General features: G+C 44.1%; 1 protein-coding gene across 3 annotated transcripts in view; it reads right to left on the bottom strand.

Annotated features, from left to right (window-relative positions):
- Nucleotides 1-1,283: 1,283 nt before the first annotated feature.
- IFT88 (intraflagellar transport 88) overlaps nt 1,284-15,483 on the bottom strand; it is a 124,162-nt gene continuing 109,962 nt past the window's right edge. For 2 of the 3 annotated variants that reach the window (XM_044284095.1, XM_044284098.1), the window contains exons 22-26: nt 15,126-15,191; nt 14,361-14,467; nt 10,689-10,758; nt 5,092-5,202; nt 1,284-1,538 (exon numbers count right to left, since the gene is read on the bottom strand). In XM_044284095.1, the coding sequence (XP_044140030.1) occupies nt 1,414-1,538; nt 5,092-5,202; nt 10,689-10,758; nt 14,361-14,467; nt 15,126-15,191 (479 nt within the window). In that variant the 3' untranslated portion in view covers nt 1,284-1,413. The remainder of the gene's footprint in view (nt 1,539-5,091; nt 5,203-10,688; nt 10,759-14,360; nt 14,468-15,125; nt 15,192-15,483) is intronic. The other variant, XM_044284096.1, reaches the window with a different exon arrangement.

The raw sequence follows: 15,483 nt of genomic DNA on the forward strand, positions 1-15,483 counted from the left end.
TGGATTGCAACTAGTGTTCCACACATGTTTACTCAAGATGAGAGCAGGACAAGCCACTTGAGTTCCTCCCCATCAAATCATCACATCATGTCTTCTATGGACTTTCATTGGTGCTCCAAGCTGCAGCCCACTGTCCTAATGAGTAGTCTTTGCGAAAAGTAAGCTTTTTAGACATTGCATAGCAACCTTCTCAATGGCTGTAAGAGACCTCATCTTACTCTAGCAGACTGGGAAGGTTACCATCAACGGTATATTTTGTAATGCTGACTGAGTGGACAACATGCAAGAGATGAATTGTCTACCTGCTGAAAGAATCCATTACATCTCACACTGACAAGCATCATGAAATTGTCCTTAGTTTTCATTGAAGTGCAATCTTCAGTCCATGGATGTGCACCGGCAGACACTTCCATAAATCATTACATCATACATGAGCTTATGGAAATATGAGCATTCCCATTACAACTGCCTAGAAAACTGACTGATTACAAGTGGTCTACTGTCTCCTCCATGGATGGACTATGGAAAGTGTGAGTATTTCACATATGCAGACTTCCATTCTGTTAATGCTTTTTAACTTCTTACATTTATGAACCCCTCCCCACCCCAAACATTGAATGCCTCTACCATAAACAGGTGTTTCTACCTCTATGATATGATTAATTGTACCATTAAATCAGCAACTGTCTTTCACTCCATAAATACGTTTAATATAAACTGTATAAAAACCATCTCTATTATATATATATATATATTTTTTTTTTTTTTGTGACACAGTGAGGGGCTGTGTCTGACTGACAAGGCAGGTATTTTCCTCCCAGCATGTGCGGCTGGGCTGGTTTACCGGACCGGAGTTTAAGTGCTGGTCCGGGTTTTGGCAGCACCTGGCTGTCCTTAAATAGGTAGCTGGGCTCAGCAGAGAGGTCTTTGTTTTGGGGATCTGAGGCTTTGTGCTGTGCTGGAGGACTGAGACCCGCACGCTAGGGAAACAGGTCTCCTAAATCCTGCTGTGGACTACTGGAAGCAGAAATGCCAGCAAGGGGACTTGTGTTATATGAATTTTCCATTGTGTGTGAATTAACACCAAGACTGCAAAGTTACGTGCTGTTTTGTGCAATTGCCTCAAGTGTGAATAAACACTGACGTTTTGAGTTAAGAACTTGTATTTTGCCTCTGTACTGCGCCCGCTTAACCTTATCTACTAGAGCGAAACCCCACGATATACACACACACACACACACACACACACACACACACACACGTCACAGGGCTATAAGTAACAAAAATCTCAAATAGTTTAATATTAACAGATAAAACCAAAATAATAATAAACAAAAAAATAAACAATAAAAACATATAATGGACGGAGACCAAAAAAATTACACACAAAACACACTGAAAGCTGTGACGGTATTATTCAGGGAGAAGGTCATCTCCTAACTCTTCATCTGCAAACTCTTCCTCTTCCACTCTCCTCTTGGCTGCAGTTTTTGGTCTTTCCATTTGTGGGCCGAGAGGGTCTGCATAGGAAACATCTGCTAAACAAAATATGAAAGATCATGACCAGGGACTTAGGCCTCTTTCACACTTGCGTTGTCCGGATCCGGCGTGTACTCCACTTGCCTGAATTACACGCCTGATCCGGAAAAACGCAAGTGTACTGAAAGCATTTGAAGACGCAAAATGCTTTCAGTGTTACTATGGCACCCAGGACGCTATTAAAGTCCTGGTTGCCATAGTAGGAGCGGGGAGCGGTATACTTACCATCCGTGCGGCTCCCGGGGCGCTCCAGAATGACGTCAGAGCGCCCCATGCGCATGGATGACGTGCCATGCGATCACGTGATCCATGCGCTTGGGGCGCCCTGACGTCACTCTGGAGCGCCCCGGGAGCCGCACGGACGGTAAGTATGCTGCTCCCCCGCTCCCCGCTACACTTTACCATGGCTGCCAGGACTTTAGCGTCCCGGCAGCCATGGTAACCACTCTAAAAAAGCTAAACGTCGTATCCGGCAATGCGCCGAAACAACGTTTAGCTTAAGGCCGGATCCGGATCAATGCCTTTCAATGGGCATTAATTCCGGATCCGGCCTTGCGGCAAGTCTTCAGTTTTTTTGGCCGGAGCAAAAAGCGCAGCATGCTGCGGTATTTTCTCCGGCCAAAAAACGTTCCGTTCCGGAACTGAAGACATCCTGATGCATCCTGAACGGATTTCACTCCATTCAGAATGCATTAGGATAATCCTGATCAGGATTCTTCCGGCATAGAGCCCCGACGACGGAACTCTATGCCGGAAGACCATAACGCAGGTGTGAAAGAGCCCTTAGCTATAGGAGGTGCGGAGAGTACAGCTGCACCCGGGCCCTGGTGGCTGATACCAGTTATATAAATACCATTGTTGGTGGGGTGAGCCTGGTTACACCTCTGATCACTGTCAGTTCAATGCTGCATGTATGCGGTTATAACATGGCTCCTTCTATCAGAAATGGCTCCTGTCCATGTGCTGTGTGTGCTATTATAGCTCAGCTCAATAGAAGTGAATGGGATTAAGTTTTAATATCACACACAGTCTATGCACAAGTGTGGTGCAGTTTCTTGAAGAAAGCTGCCATATTTTTCAAGCCTCAAACTTCCTCTTTAAATAGAAATTTCATGGTCACAGCCCCAAGTGCAGCACTTAAAGGGGTATTTTGGTTATGTTATTTTCCACCGATCACGATAATGGGGTCCCTGTACCTTGTGAAGCCCCCCATCTCCCCCAAAAAACTAACAGAACGGCCTCTCCATTCTTTTCTATGGGAGTTTCGGGGATGGACAAGTACAGGGCTCAGCTATCTCCAGAGCTCCATAGAAATGAATGCTAGGAATGTACATAAACTGGGTGGAACCTTCTTTACACAAGGAACATAAAGTTAAAAGGTTTCTTTACACTGTGGAAACCTTATAAACTAAATGATATACCTGCTACCAATATACCACCTAGTATCTGGAATGTTAGCTTCACCAGCACCTTTCAGAAATAAGCCCCTAAATTCCATGCACCTTCCTCTCCTCTCCCCTCCCGGACACCATGACTGTTCTCTCAGACAGAGCACACATGATTGTAGCCTGAATCACCCTGGAAATCGGACCTGCAAGTATTTCTAGCAGACAATTATTCATTTCTCAGGATTCAATATGGACCTAATAAATTCACTACGACTCCTATGATTCCCCTCCTCCCCCAAAGAATACTTCAACTTGGAACATTTTTGTTAAATGTCTAAAACACACCCAAAAAAAAAAAAAAAGCTCAGAAAGGTGAGAAATAGTAAGTCAGACCTCACCAATCGATCCCCCGCTGATCCCATCTACTTCCTGGTCTCTCCTAACATGCAGGAAATGACTGCTCAGCCAATCATTGATGGAGGCGGGTTACCACTGTGACCAGCGATTGGCTGACCTTGTTGAGAAGGACCAGGAAGTAGAAACTAGAGGGAATTGGAATGGGAGAAAAAGGGGATCAGTGAGTATGACTTATTTTATTATTTTACACTGGTTTGAGCCTTTAAAGAGCATTGGTCAGCCTGATCAACCCTTGCAGGGTTGATCATGCTGATTAAAACAATACCTTTTTTTGTCTGTATGTTGAACAGCTGCAAAGAAATCTGTTTTTATTCATATGCAAATTCACCGAAGGGTGGGTGGGGGGGGGGGGCTTTAGATATCCCTCAAAGCACTGCTTTTGTACCACCTCCCCTTGATGGACAGGGCAAGACATCAAGCATGGTGAGGGTAGGGGCAGCAGATGCAGTCATGCTTCTCATATTTGTGACCGTTAGCTCTGGCTCAAACTTTGCCTTTACATTGAGAAACAGATCTTGAGTATTATGTGAGGAGTATTCTGTACGAGTATCAGGAAAGAAGTAAAATTCATCCTAAAGCTATGTCATAGCATGATATTAGAGATACTACTGGTTTCTTCACATGTATATATTGTGCCTGTGAAAAAAACAGTAATATGTATTAGCGTTCTAAGCATTCTCAACATGGTAGGTCTATAGTCTGAAGGTAAGTGTTCTGCCTTCCATACAAAGGGTCCCCAGTTCAAACCTCAAAAAAGATTTCTTAATTTTTTCTCCCTCATTTAACCCATAATAAAAGTTGATAATAATTAAAATCTTATGTGTATAGCAAAATGATCTGATGCGAGTAATGTTGTACTTGCTAGGCTATAAGTAGTGTTTATGATATCCCCAATACTCCCCAAATCTAGTTGAAGATCTGTTTCTCAGTGTAAATGCAAAGTATGAGCCAGAGCTGAGTGTCACAGATATGAGAAGAATGATTGCATCTGCAGCTTCTGCGCTCTCCATGCTTGATGTCTAAGCACTGTCAATCAAAGGGAGGGAAAAGTGTGCAGAGCACAGGGGTGCTACAAAAGCAGTGCTCAAAGGATTCAGCCCCGCCTCCTGGTGCTTGAATGTGCTCATTTACATATAAATAAAAACCGAGATATCTCTGCAGCTGTTCAACATACAGACAAAAGAAAGGCATTGTTTTAATCAGCATGATCAACCCTACCAGGAAGTATGCCTGGTTTAATAGGGTTGGGTTGATCATGCTGACAGATGCTCTTTAAAAGTAAAAAATAAATAAATAAAAAATAAGTAATTAGCTGGGACAACCCATTTAAGAATAGTATTATTTTTTCTATGTGCATTCAAAGCTAAATGCAATGCAGCACTACCCTATGTGGGAGGGGACCTATAGTACGGTTTATGGGGAGCATCCTGGTTCATGAACGTAATGGCAGAATTACAGATCTAATAGGATACTTCCATAGACCGAGCAGTAGGTCAAGGAAGGCATGAGGCTCAGGAGACTTGCATGCGAGTTACGGTCTTTGGACAGCTGTAATGGCTTTCCTATGGCTGCTATTCCTATGGCTGCTAGTGGCTGTCACCCAAATAACCCAATGGACCCCGTTCACACTAATATTCTGGGGGTCATTTATAGGCTTGCAGGTGCTCTCTGTTGCAAAGTTATACATTTCAAATAGGCAATAAGCTTTCAGCTGATGAAATGGCCTTTGTAGGTGGAAATTTCTTACCAATTTCTTGGTTCGTGCTGGTCTCATAAGGATCATTAGCTGTTGGGAGTGATTTTAGTTTAGCACTAAGACGTTCTCCTTTAGAGTTGGTGCCACTGCTCTGCCCACTGTCTGAGATATGAGAAACAGAGCAAAGATTAATATAAAAGTATATAGGTAGCCTCTCTGATGTGGATACAACATGCAAACTATTGGGGAAATCTTCAAAGTCAGATTTAAAGGAATCTACGTTGCTGTAATTTGCGCCAAATTTATCAAGAGTTGCATGATGTTTGATCATTTTGGTGCATCTTCCAAATCCAATCTAACTCTTCTGCTTTGAGATGTTACTCCACTTTATGTCACCCCAGTACTGGAGTAAGATTGTGGCAATTTTTATAACTTTTAAAATCTCCCAGGAAATGAATTTGGCTTAAATCAGCTTGACGAGCGAACCATGAGCACTTCCCCGTCCACATCTCAAAAAGGTATAAAACTGCAAAAAGCCTAACACATCACTAAGACCAATTCTGCGACTTTTTGAAGCCAGAATTCTGGAGTGCAGGGTATAATAAATCCCCACATGGAGTTTATGGGTAATTGGCTAAGCTGGGTGGGATTCTTCATAGACTCTAATGGGGTCATTTATCAAACTGGTGTAAAGTAGAACTGGCTTAGTTGCCCATAGCAACCAATCAGATCCCACCTTTTATTTTCCAAAGGAGCTGTGAAAAATGAAAGGTGGAATCTGATTGGTTGCTATGGTCAACTATGCCAGTTCTACTTTACAGCAGTTTGATAAATAACCCCATAAAAGCCTACAGGTAGAACAGAGGAGTACTGCTCAAAACTTACAGGTTCATATATTAGTACTTCAGATATTAGATGCAGCAATACAGGTCCTTCTCAAAAAATTAGCATATTGTGATAAAGTTCATTATTTTCTGTAATGTACTGATAAACATTAGACTTTCATATATTTTAGATTCATTACACACAACTGAAGTAGTTCAAGCCTTTTATTGTTTTAATATTGATGATTTTGGCATACAGCTCATGAAAACCCAAATTTCCTATCTAAAAAAATTAGCATATTTCATCCGACCAATAAAAGAAAAGTGTTTTTAATACAAAAAAAGTCAACCTTCAAATAATTATGTTCAGTTTTGCACTTAATACTTGGTCGGGAATCCTTTTGCAGAAATCACTGCTTCAATGCGGCGTGGCATGGAGGCAATCAGCCTGTGGCACTGCTGAGGTGTTATGGAGGCCCAGGATGCTTCGATAGCGGCCTTAAGCTCATCCAGAGTGTTGGGTCTTGCGTCTCTCAACTTTCTCTTCCCAATATCCCACAGATTCTCTATGGGGTTCAGGTCAGGAGAGTTGGCAGGCCAATTGAGCACAGTAATACCATGGTCAGTAAACCATTTACCAGTGGTTTTGGCACTGTGAGCAGGTGCCAGGTCGTGCTGAAAAATGAAATCTTCATCTCCATAAAGCTTTCAGCAGATGGAAGCATGAAGTGCTCCAAAATCTCCTGATAGCTAGCTGCATTGACCCTGCCCTTGATAAAACACAGTGGACCAACACCAGCAGCTGACATGGCACCCCAGACCATCACTGACTGTGGGTACTTGACACTGGACTTCAGGCATTTTGGCATTTCCCTCTCCCCAGTCTTCCTCCAGACTCTGGCACCTTGATTTCCGAATGACATGCAACAGTCCAGTGCTGCTTCTCTGTAGCCCAGGTCAGGCGCTTCTGCCGCTGTTTCTGGTTCAAAAGTGGCTTGACCTGGGGAATGCGGCACCTGTAGCCCATTTCCTGCACACGCCTGTACGCGGTGGCTCTGGATGTTTCTACTCCAGACTCAGTCCACTGCTTCCGCAGGTCCCCCAAGGTCTGGAATCGGTCCTTCTCCACAATCTTCCTCAGGGTCCGGTCACCTCTTCTCGTTGTGCAGCGTTTCTGCCACACTTTTTCCTTCCCACAGACTTCCCACTGAGGTGCCTTGATACAGCGCTCTGGGAACAGCCTATTTGTTCAGAAATTTCTTTCTGTGTCTTACCCTCTTGCTTGAGGGTGTCAATGATGGCCTTCTGGACAGCAGTCAGGTCGGCAGTCTTACCCATGATTGCGGTTTTGAGTAATGAACCAGGCTGGGAGTTTTTAAAAGCCTCAGGAATCTTTTGCAGGTGTTTAGAGTTAATTAGTTGATTCAGATGATTAGGTTAATAGCTCGTTTAGAGAACCTTTTCATGATATGCTAATTTTTTTAGATAGGAATTTTGGGTTTTCATGAGCTGTATGCCAAAATCATCAATATTAAAACAATAAAAGGCTTGAACTACTTCAGTTGGTGTGTAATGAATCTAAAATATATGAAAGTCTAATGTTTATCAGTACATTACAGAAAATAATGAACTTTATCACAATATGCTATTTTTTTTAGAAGGACCTGTATATGGTAATATCAAGGATATTAAAGGCTATGGAAACCTTTGGGGCAATTTAAAAAAAATTATAGCTAAACTTTGTTCAAACTGATAAGAATATGGCTTAGATGAGCGTTTATGAGGTCAGGAGATGAGAGATAAGGCTTCACATGAGCTGTCAGCAGATGGAACCCAGGATAGACAGTCTGAAAATAGACTGATTTTAACCTCAACTATTACAAACACTGCAAAAAATGTTTAAGAAGAAAAATGAAAAAACATTATTTTTAGCACAAAACGAGTAAAATGAAGGTGTCCACAGCCTTTAAAGGGATATCCTGGAAATAATATTGATGACCTATTCATAGGATAGGTCATCAACATCACATCGGCGGGGAATGCCAGGAGCTGCTTTGGGAAGCTACAGCGCTCACCAGAGGTCTGTTTAGTGCGGAAGCCTCCCGGGCCCTTATCAAGCACAGCGCCGTACACTGTAAAGCCGCTGTGCTTGATATTGCAGCTCAGCCCCATTGACCTGAATGGGGCTTAGCTGCAACTACGTCATGTGACCGATGAACGGTGACGTCACACAACCTAGAAAGAGGCAGTGGCGCTTACATAGAACTCTTTCTAGGCCATGTGACCGATGTACGGTGACGTCACACGACCTAGAAAGAGGCAACGGCGCTCACGGTGTACCTGGCCTAATATGATAGCTGATCCGACACCTGGGACCACCGCTGATCTGATATTGATGACCTGTCTTGAGGATAGGTCATCAATATTAATTACCGGATAACCCCTTTAAGGATAATCCTAGTTAACTGAATTCCAGAGATCTTGCCCTTTTTTGCAGTTTTGTTGTGTCGGACATATTTGCATAAGGGACAACAGGAAGTGCAGCCATGTTGGTTGTCGCCTTTGTATTCTCTTCCTTATTGAACTCAGGGCTGTTTTGAGGAAGACAATCAGTCATGCATTCTTCACGTCTCAATGGTCCATCTTGGACACTGTTGAAAAAGCCATCCTAACGATACAAGGGCTCATCCTTATTTCTGGACACTTTTGGAAAAAACTAGTTGTGGTTTTCGGTGCATGCAGATCTTACACTAAAGGAAGATATACTGGTAGGCACGAGTTACATAAGTGGCCATGACGGCACTGCAGAATGACTCTGGAGCCTAGTAATCATAGCTGCGGAGAAGGCACATTTTTCGCTCTATTTCCAGGGCACAAGGTAAATATACATGAAAACAGCCCTGAACTCTGAGGAGGTTAATTGCTTTCACGTGCTCGGCTCAGAGCGATTATGTCAGCACTTTCATGAGAACTTTCTCTGTCCTGCAGACCACGTATTTGCAGTTTTAGCTGCTATTGGGATAATTTCTACGTAAATGTTTTTGTACACTGTAGCCGGGGTTTTATTCTGCTCCCCTCCTCCACACACCTCTGCCCATTTTAACAAGCAATAGTGAAGATAGGTCAAGTTGTATCCTTCAAGCTTTTCCTTTCTATACAAGTTCCAGCAGACCCACACCCGTCTACATCTGGAAATTACTGGTACAAGCCTTTGTGGACCAGTAATGAGGAGCATGTAGTGAGCAGTGGGGACATTCTAAATGGTTTCCTCCTCCACTTATTTTTGGACTAACAAGTCACAGTGCTTTCTCCAGACAGACCCCAGAACTCATCACATGTCTCCTCCGGGGTCCAGCCTTTGCTTACTTCTAGAAGTAGGTTTCTTCTCATGTGAATTACATTAATGGGGACATGGAAGTAGGCCCAACTTAAAGGGTTTTTCCAGGATCCTGATATTGATGACCTATCCTCAGGATGGATCATCATTATCCGAGTGGTGAGGGTCTGACACTCCGCACCACCACCAATCAGCTATTTCAAAATGCGCCAAAACTAGCGTAGCTCTTGAATCAAGCAGGAAGCACAGCGCCATTCAAAGTGTAGTGGGCGTTCTGGGTTACTGCAGCTCCCAATCACTTCTTCAAGCTGTGCTTCCTGCTCTATTCAAGCTAGTCCCGATGCAGGAAACAGCTGATTGGTGGTGGTGCCAGGGGTCAGGCCCTCACCGATCGGATATTGATGACCCATCCTGAGGATAGGTCAGCAATATTAGGAGCCAAGAAAAGGGTTGTCCAGGATTAGAAAAACAAGGCTGAATATATCAAACTTAAAGGGGTTGTCTCATCTCAGTCTTATATGGCTGGATGACTCCGGTCCGGCCACCACCAAGCGCTCTACCCATATAAGTGAACGGGAGCGCACCGCTCAATAAACTTCTATGGGCCCGATATGCCCCCCTTATCTGAGATGATACAACCCCTTTAAGAAAGATTGGTTGCTAAGGATACATTACCTGACAACCACAGTTTCATCACATCCATAGCAACCAATCTGTCCCATCCTTACAGCTTGAGACTGAATTGTTAGTGAGCTGAGGGCACAAAAAGGGCAAGTAGGGTAATTCGGACATATACCGTGGAAAATACTTGAGCTAGAATTTGGTGAAGCTCTAATGTAATTTCACACAATCCATTGAAGCTTTAAGGGTCTCGGAAAATCTTCTAAAGGGCCCTTTAGTGTAACATACAATAGGAAAACTGACTAAGTCACAGGCCTAAAGCTTGCAGCTGCACTACTGCCACCTTCCCAATTCTGTGCAAGACGAGAGAGATGAGAGAGACAGTGGGGGAGGAAGAGAAACAGAGAAAAAGACTGAGATAGAGGAAAAAAGAGAGAAAGAGACAGAACCAATGACTGCAGTTTCCCCTTTACTATATCATACAAATTCATCTATCCACAGGATGGGAATAAGTGTCTGATCATTGGGGGTCTGACCGCTGGGGCCCCTAATTACCATGAGAATGGAGCGGCAGACCTGCATGTGTGTCCACTGCGCCATTCAATGCCACACGATTGCCAGACATATCTGCGCGCTTGTACCCGGCTATCTCCAGCAGTCCTACAGAACTGAACAGAGTGGTGGGCACCTATGCATGCCTGCTGCTTTATTCAAAGTGGGAACACAGGCCCCCGTTATCATGATAAAAGGAGGATCCCTGCCTGCCGATAAGACAACTTACTCCCTATAGGATAGGGGATACGTTTTTGTAATTGGACGACCCCTTTAAGAACAAGTACAGAACAATAATAAAAGTAAGGACTTACCACTGCTTGCACTGCCCTCTCTGCCCTCCCTTCGACTGCGGGCACTGCCATCTCTGCCAGATTTTACACGCTGCAAAAGAAAAAATTACGAAGAGTGTTTACCAAAAGGCTGCAAAAAAAAAAAAAAAGATGTGAACAGAGCCTTACCTGATCTGTCAGACAAGAAGTTTAGCTGTTGTCTGAATTGTTTAGTACTAATGACCTGATCGGTGGGGGTCCGACTCATGGCTCCCCCGCTGATAAGCCGTTTAAAGAGGCTGCAGCCCTCTGGTAAGCGCCCCAGTCTCCTCGCAGCTTACTAAGCACAGTGCCGTCCATTAAATAGTGGCTGTTCTTGTTATTGCAGCATAGGTCATCGTCACCGGCCTAAGAAAAACCTGCATTTCTCATGGAGCGCCACAGTCTCTTTAAACAGCTGATCAGCAAGGGTGCAGGAAGTTGGACCCCCGCCAATCTGATATTGAGGACCTATACTGTGGATAGATCCTCTGTATTAAACAGTCAGATGACCCCTTTAATATACACTTTATCAGGATGCATATGTAGGCAGGGGATTACTGTAGCATGTACTCAGAGCAGACCCCACTTTTCAAGTAATGTCAGAAGGAAAAGGGTTAACAAACTGATGGTTTGATAAGAACAATGCCGCCTGGAAAGGGATGAATCCTCCCCCAAAATATCTGTGTTAATATGAAAAAGATTTTTAGAAATATGATGGGAATGTGCAGCGGAAATAGGTTGTAGATGAAATGCTGGCAACAGTCAGCGGCCTGCTAGAAAATAACAACCCTCATCGTACACTGGCTGCGGACAAACATTTAAGACAACGATGCAAGCACATACGACTTTGCTACATAGGTAATTGGCTTCTGAATTTAAAAGAACTTTTAACCCCATGAGGACCGGGCCTATTTTGGCCTTGAAGACATGACTGATGATTTTGCCCCTTTGATTCCATTCAATGTAGTTGCACGAGGCATTGTTTTCTGAGGGACGAGTTGTACTTTATGTAGGATCCATGTTTTCGTACATTAGCGTTTCATTTTTAGTTTGGCAAAGATTTGCAAGCAGGTATGTCTGCCTCCTAGGTCAGCCGCATTGTTGCCGATCAGTCACCCATGGGATTGTGCGTACGAACGATCCCAAAAACGAAACTGCCCGACCAGGGAGACAGTTCTTCATAAAAACGGACTCCCTGGTGCTTGAGCACAATGGCAAGCGATCGGCTGAATTCAGCCAATCTTGCAATCAATGAATGGCAAAGTTTTCCCGCACAGTGGATTACATTTTCAGCAGACAAGAGTCTGCTGTCGGTGATCGCGAATGCTCGCTCGCCTAGTTTTTCAGACGACAGTTGGTCAAAATGGCCGAAATCTGTCATTTTGGCCGACTTTAATCTTATGTGTATAGCCACCTCAGGCCTCATTCACAGGTCAGTGTTCCACAGACGTGTGCTGTACATGTTCTCCGCGGACAGCACACGTCCCCATTCATTTTAATCACATTAGTGTTTTTAGCACGTACGCATACTCTATTTTGTCAGTGTTCACGGATCCATCACGCCGATTATAGTCTATGGGTCCGTGAAAGCCACGGATGCAACACGGATGCCATCTGTGTTTCACGGATTATTAGAAAGAGATGCTGTGCAGTGTCCATGATACACGGACAGCAAAAAACTGACACACGGACTAAACATGGATCCTTCACGGAGGCATCACTGACCACCTTCTCACGGATTCGAGCACGGACGTGTGAATGAGGCTTTAAGCTAAAACTGATTAGCTCAGTGTCTCTGAGGAGCTAACACTATTTTCATTAATGTCACCTCCTAGTGGCACCAGCTGTACCCACGGTCTTTTGTGGTCATAGGGCATTTTATCAATAAAGGAGTTCTCCTAATATAGATGATGTCTGCGCCAGAAGGTGTGAACTAAACAGGTGGTCGGAAATCCCTCCCGCTGCTGTATCCAGTTCATCTCAACCTCCTGAGGCTTGGCCCCCAATTCAGTAATGAATCCAAAGACACCGGCAGCACAGGCCCCCAGTGATCTTACTAACGCCCACATTAGGGTTGTGCCTAATTTTGCATAAAAGGACAAGGTCAGTAGTATTCTCTCACCGGACTCGCAGCGGAGCACCCGGCCTGACCTTCCAGCACTGCCGGGGTCACATTATGTAACCCTTATATTGATGTAACCCTTAGAGGTCTGGAATGTACTGGATAATACTGACAGCATTATGTCAGTGTTATCCAATACATTCCAGAACTGTAAGGGTTACATACAGGGCTGGGACAAGGTCCACCACCAACAGAGGCTGAGCTGCCCAAGTGCGCACCCCCCCCCCCCCCAACTTGTGGAGTCTTCACTTAATACTTACTGTTGTAATCACACATAAATATGCACAGTTTAATGTACCAATTAACTATAGCTGTAAACAAATGCACAACCTCTTTAGATCCATATAAAGATAGAAATAAAGTGCAAAAACAAGTCCAATAACCACATAATCTTAATATAAATAAACATAATCCTGTCAACAAGACAGAATAAAAACTAGCAAGTTTTGCAGGGGTAGATGGGGTGGTAGGACAAGGGCCGATGGGGGAAGGGGGGCTGGGTTAGATCACCTAACCCCTCCTCCCCCATCAGCCCTCGACCCCCCCCCCCCATCTACCCCACCAAACATTTAGATGTTATTTATTCCTGCAGCTCTAATGCTCTGATGATCACTGATCAGTAGATGACTCAAGTTAAGCCCCCCCCCCCCGCCTTTTAGATATGTATGTTTGAAATTAATCATCATCCACCCAAACACCCCCTATCTCTTTCTTATCCTCCCTTTCTCAGGCGTCACCAGTCCCTTTAGATTGCCCAGTGGGTGTCATAGGATCTTTGTTCTCTTGACTGGCGAGGGGCTCCCATTTACAGTACATGGATGGAATATTAGAAATGAATGGTTCTACGAATGCTCATTCCTTATACCTGGCTAGTGTCACCGATCGCGGGACAAACTGGCAAAATGGCATTTATGCGGCATGTAAAATCTGTGTAAAACGCAATGCCAACAAAGTACGAAACTGTACGGGGACGAGTGACTGCAGTAACAACTGTCTATCCCAATACAGAGGGGATGATTGCTACATGTAAATGTGGCTCACGAGTAGGAAAGGACTGGAAAAGAAAGGTTTATTCCCAATCATTGCCCTTTGTATCAGCCAATGTAAATGGGCCCCTAGACTAGGACCCCACCACATTTAGGATGCAACTTCCAGATAACTCATGTGTCTTATCTAATGATTCCTGGTTTTACAATGGCTTCCCATAGCTAATTTACTTAGAAAGGGCCCATTTTACATGGGCAGGTACATAGAATAATGATTGTCAATGAACTGTTCATTCCTGATAATTGCTTGCTCTGTTCAGATGCATTGACATCATTTTCTCTGTATGAGGATATGCTGGCAACAAACAATGATTTTATGTGCCACGGAAATGACAGATCACCCGACAAATGAGGATTTTGCTCGTCTCTCAGGTGATTGGCGGTACATTTACAAAGGGGCAATTATCAGGACTGAGCATTCATATAAACCATAATTCATGATAACTGGCCGATATTACTGGGCTTTCACAAACACACAGAAGCTGACCCGGAGTTAAGAATTACCTGTTCCTTTAATTCCTTCATTTTCTCAGCCTTTTTCAACTTTGTTGTATATTCTTGAACTTCTTTTAACCCAATATCTGTGCAGAGCCGCACCAGGAAACGCAAGCCTGCGGATCATTCACGAGAAAAGCATAAAATATACTAGACACGTGAAACCTTCTCATGCAGAACATGTATACAGCGTGTATTTTATTCTGGCCATCATGTAAAGCATTAGCTTATGAACACAACCCTGGCTCATATTCTGGGGATTGCGGAGGTTCTTGCCGCATGAGCCAATGTACATTATTTAATTCTTATCCAAATCTTCACGTTATGTTAAAGGGGTTATCCAATATATAAAAATATCCCCCCAATCCCAGGACCCTTTTGTGGATTATACTTACCTGCTTCTCGGCACCCGTGTTGCTCTGGATCCCTGCACTGCCGCCGTTGCATCTGCTCGTCGCTCAGATCAAAAAATCCGGCGACAAGGGGAGTAGCCAATGGCAGGCTGTGACCAGCCTCAATGGGGCTCGTCCCCGTCGCAGCCCGCTATTGGCTGCACCTCCCGTCGCTGGATGTTTTGATCCGAGCGACGGGGAGATGCAGCAGCAGCGGCTGTGCAGAGATCCAGAGCGACTAGGGTGCCAGGGAGCAGGTAAGTATAATCCACAGAAGGGTCCCAGCATTGGGAGGGGGGGATATTTTAGATAATAGATAACCCCTTTAATGACGCAGGTAAACTCAAATTATACTGCAGAACATAAAAAGAACATTCCTTACATTCAACATTGTCTGGGAACCTCTGATGAATTTCCTTGTATTTATCCAGCGATTTCTGATAGTTGCCTGAGAAAGATACATAAGTATGTAATCACATATAAAACACCATCAGGGATAAAAATGACAAGAGAATGCTGTACGGAATAGTAAATGTTAGGCGGTGTTCACATCTGCACTGCGGATCTTGCTGCAAAAGCCGGACAAAATCGTGCAGCATGCAGCAGTATCCTGTCCAGTGAAGTGACGGACGTCATGACGGAACACCAGTGTAGTCAATGGGCGCAATCGCTGTCTGTGAGCCCTAAGAGAAATGATATCTTAGATAATTAAAGATTGATATTTCATAGCGGCTAGCTCT

The sequence above is a fragment of the Bufo gargarizans genome, chromosome 3 (genome assembly GCF_014858855.1).
Source record: "Bufo gargarizans isolate SCDJY-AF-19 chromosome 3, ASM1485885v1, whole genome shotgun sequence".
Lineage (NCBI taxonomy): Eukaryota > Metazoa > Chordata > Amphibia > Anura > Bufonidae > Bufo > Bufo gargarizans.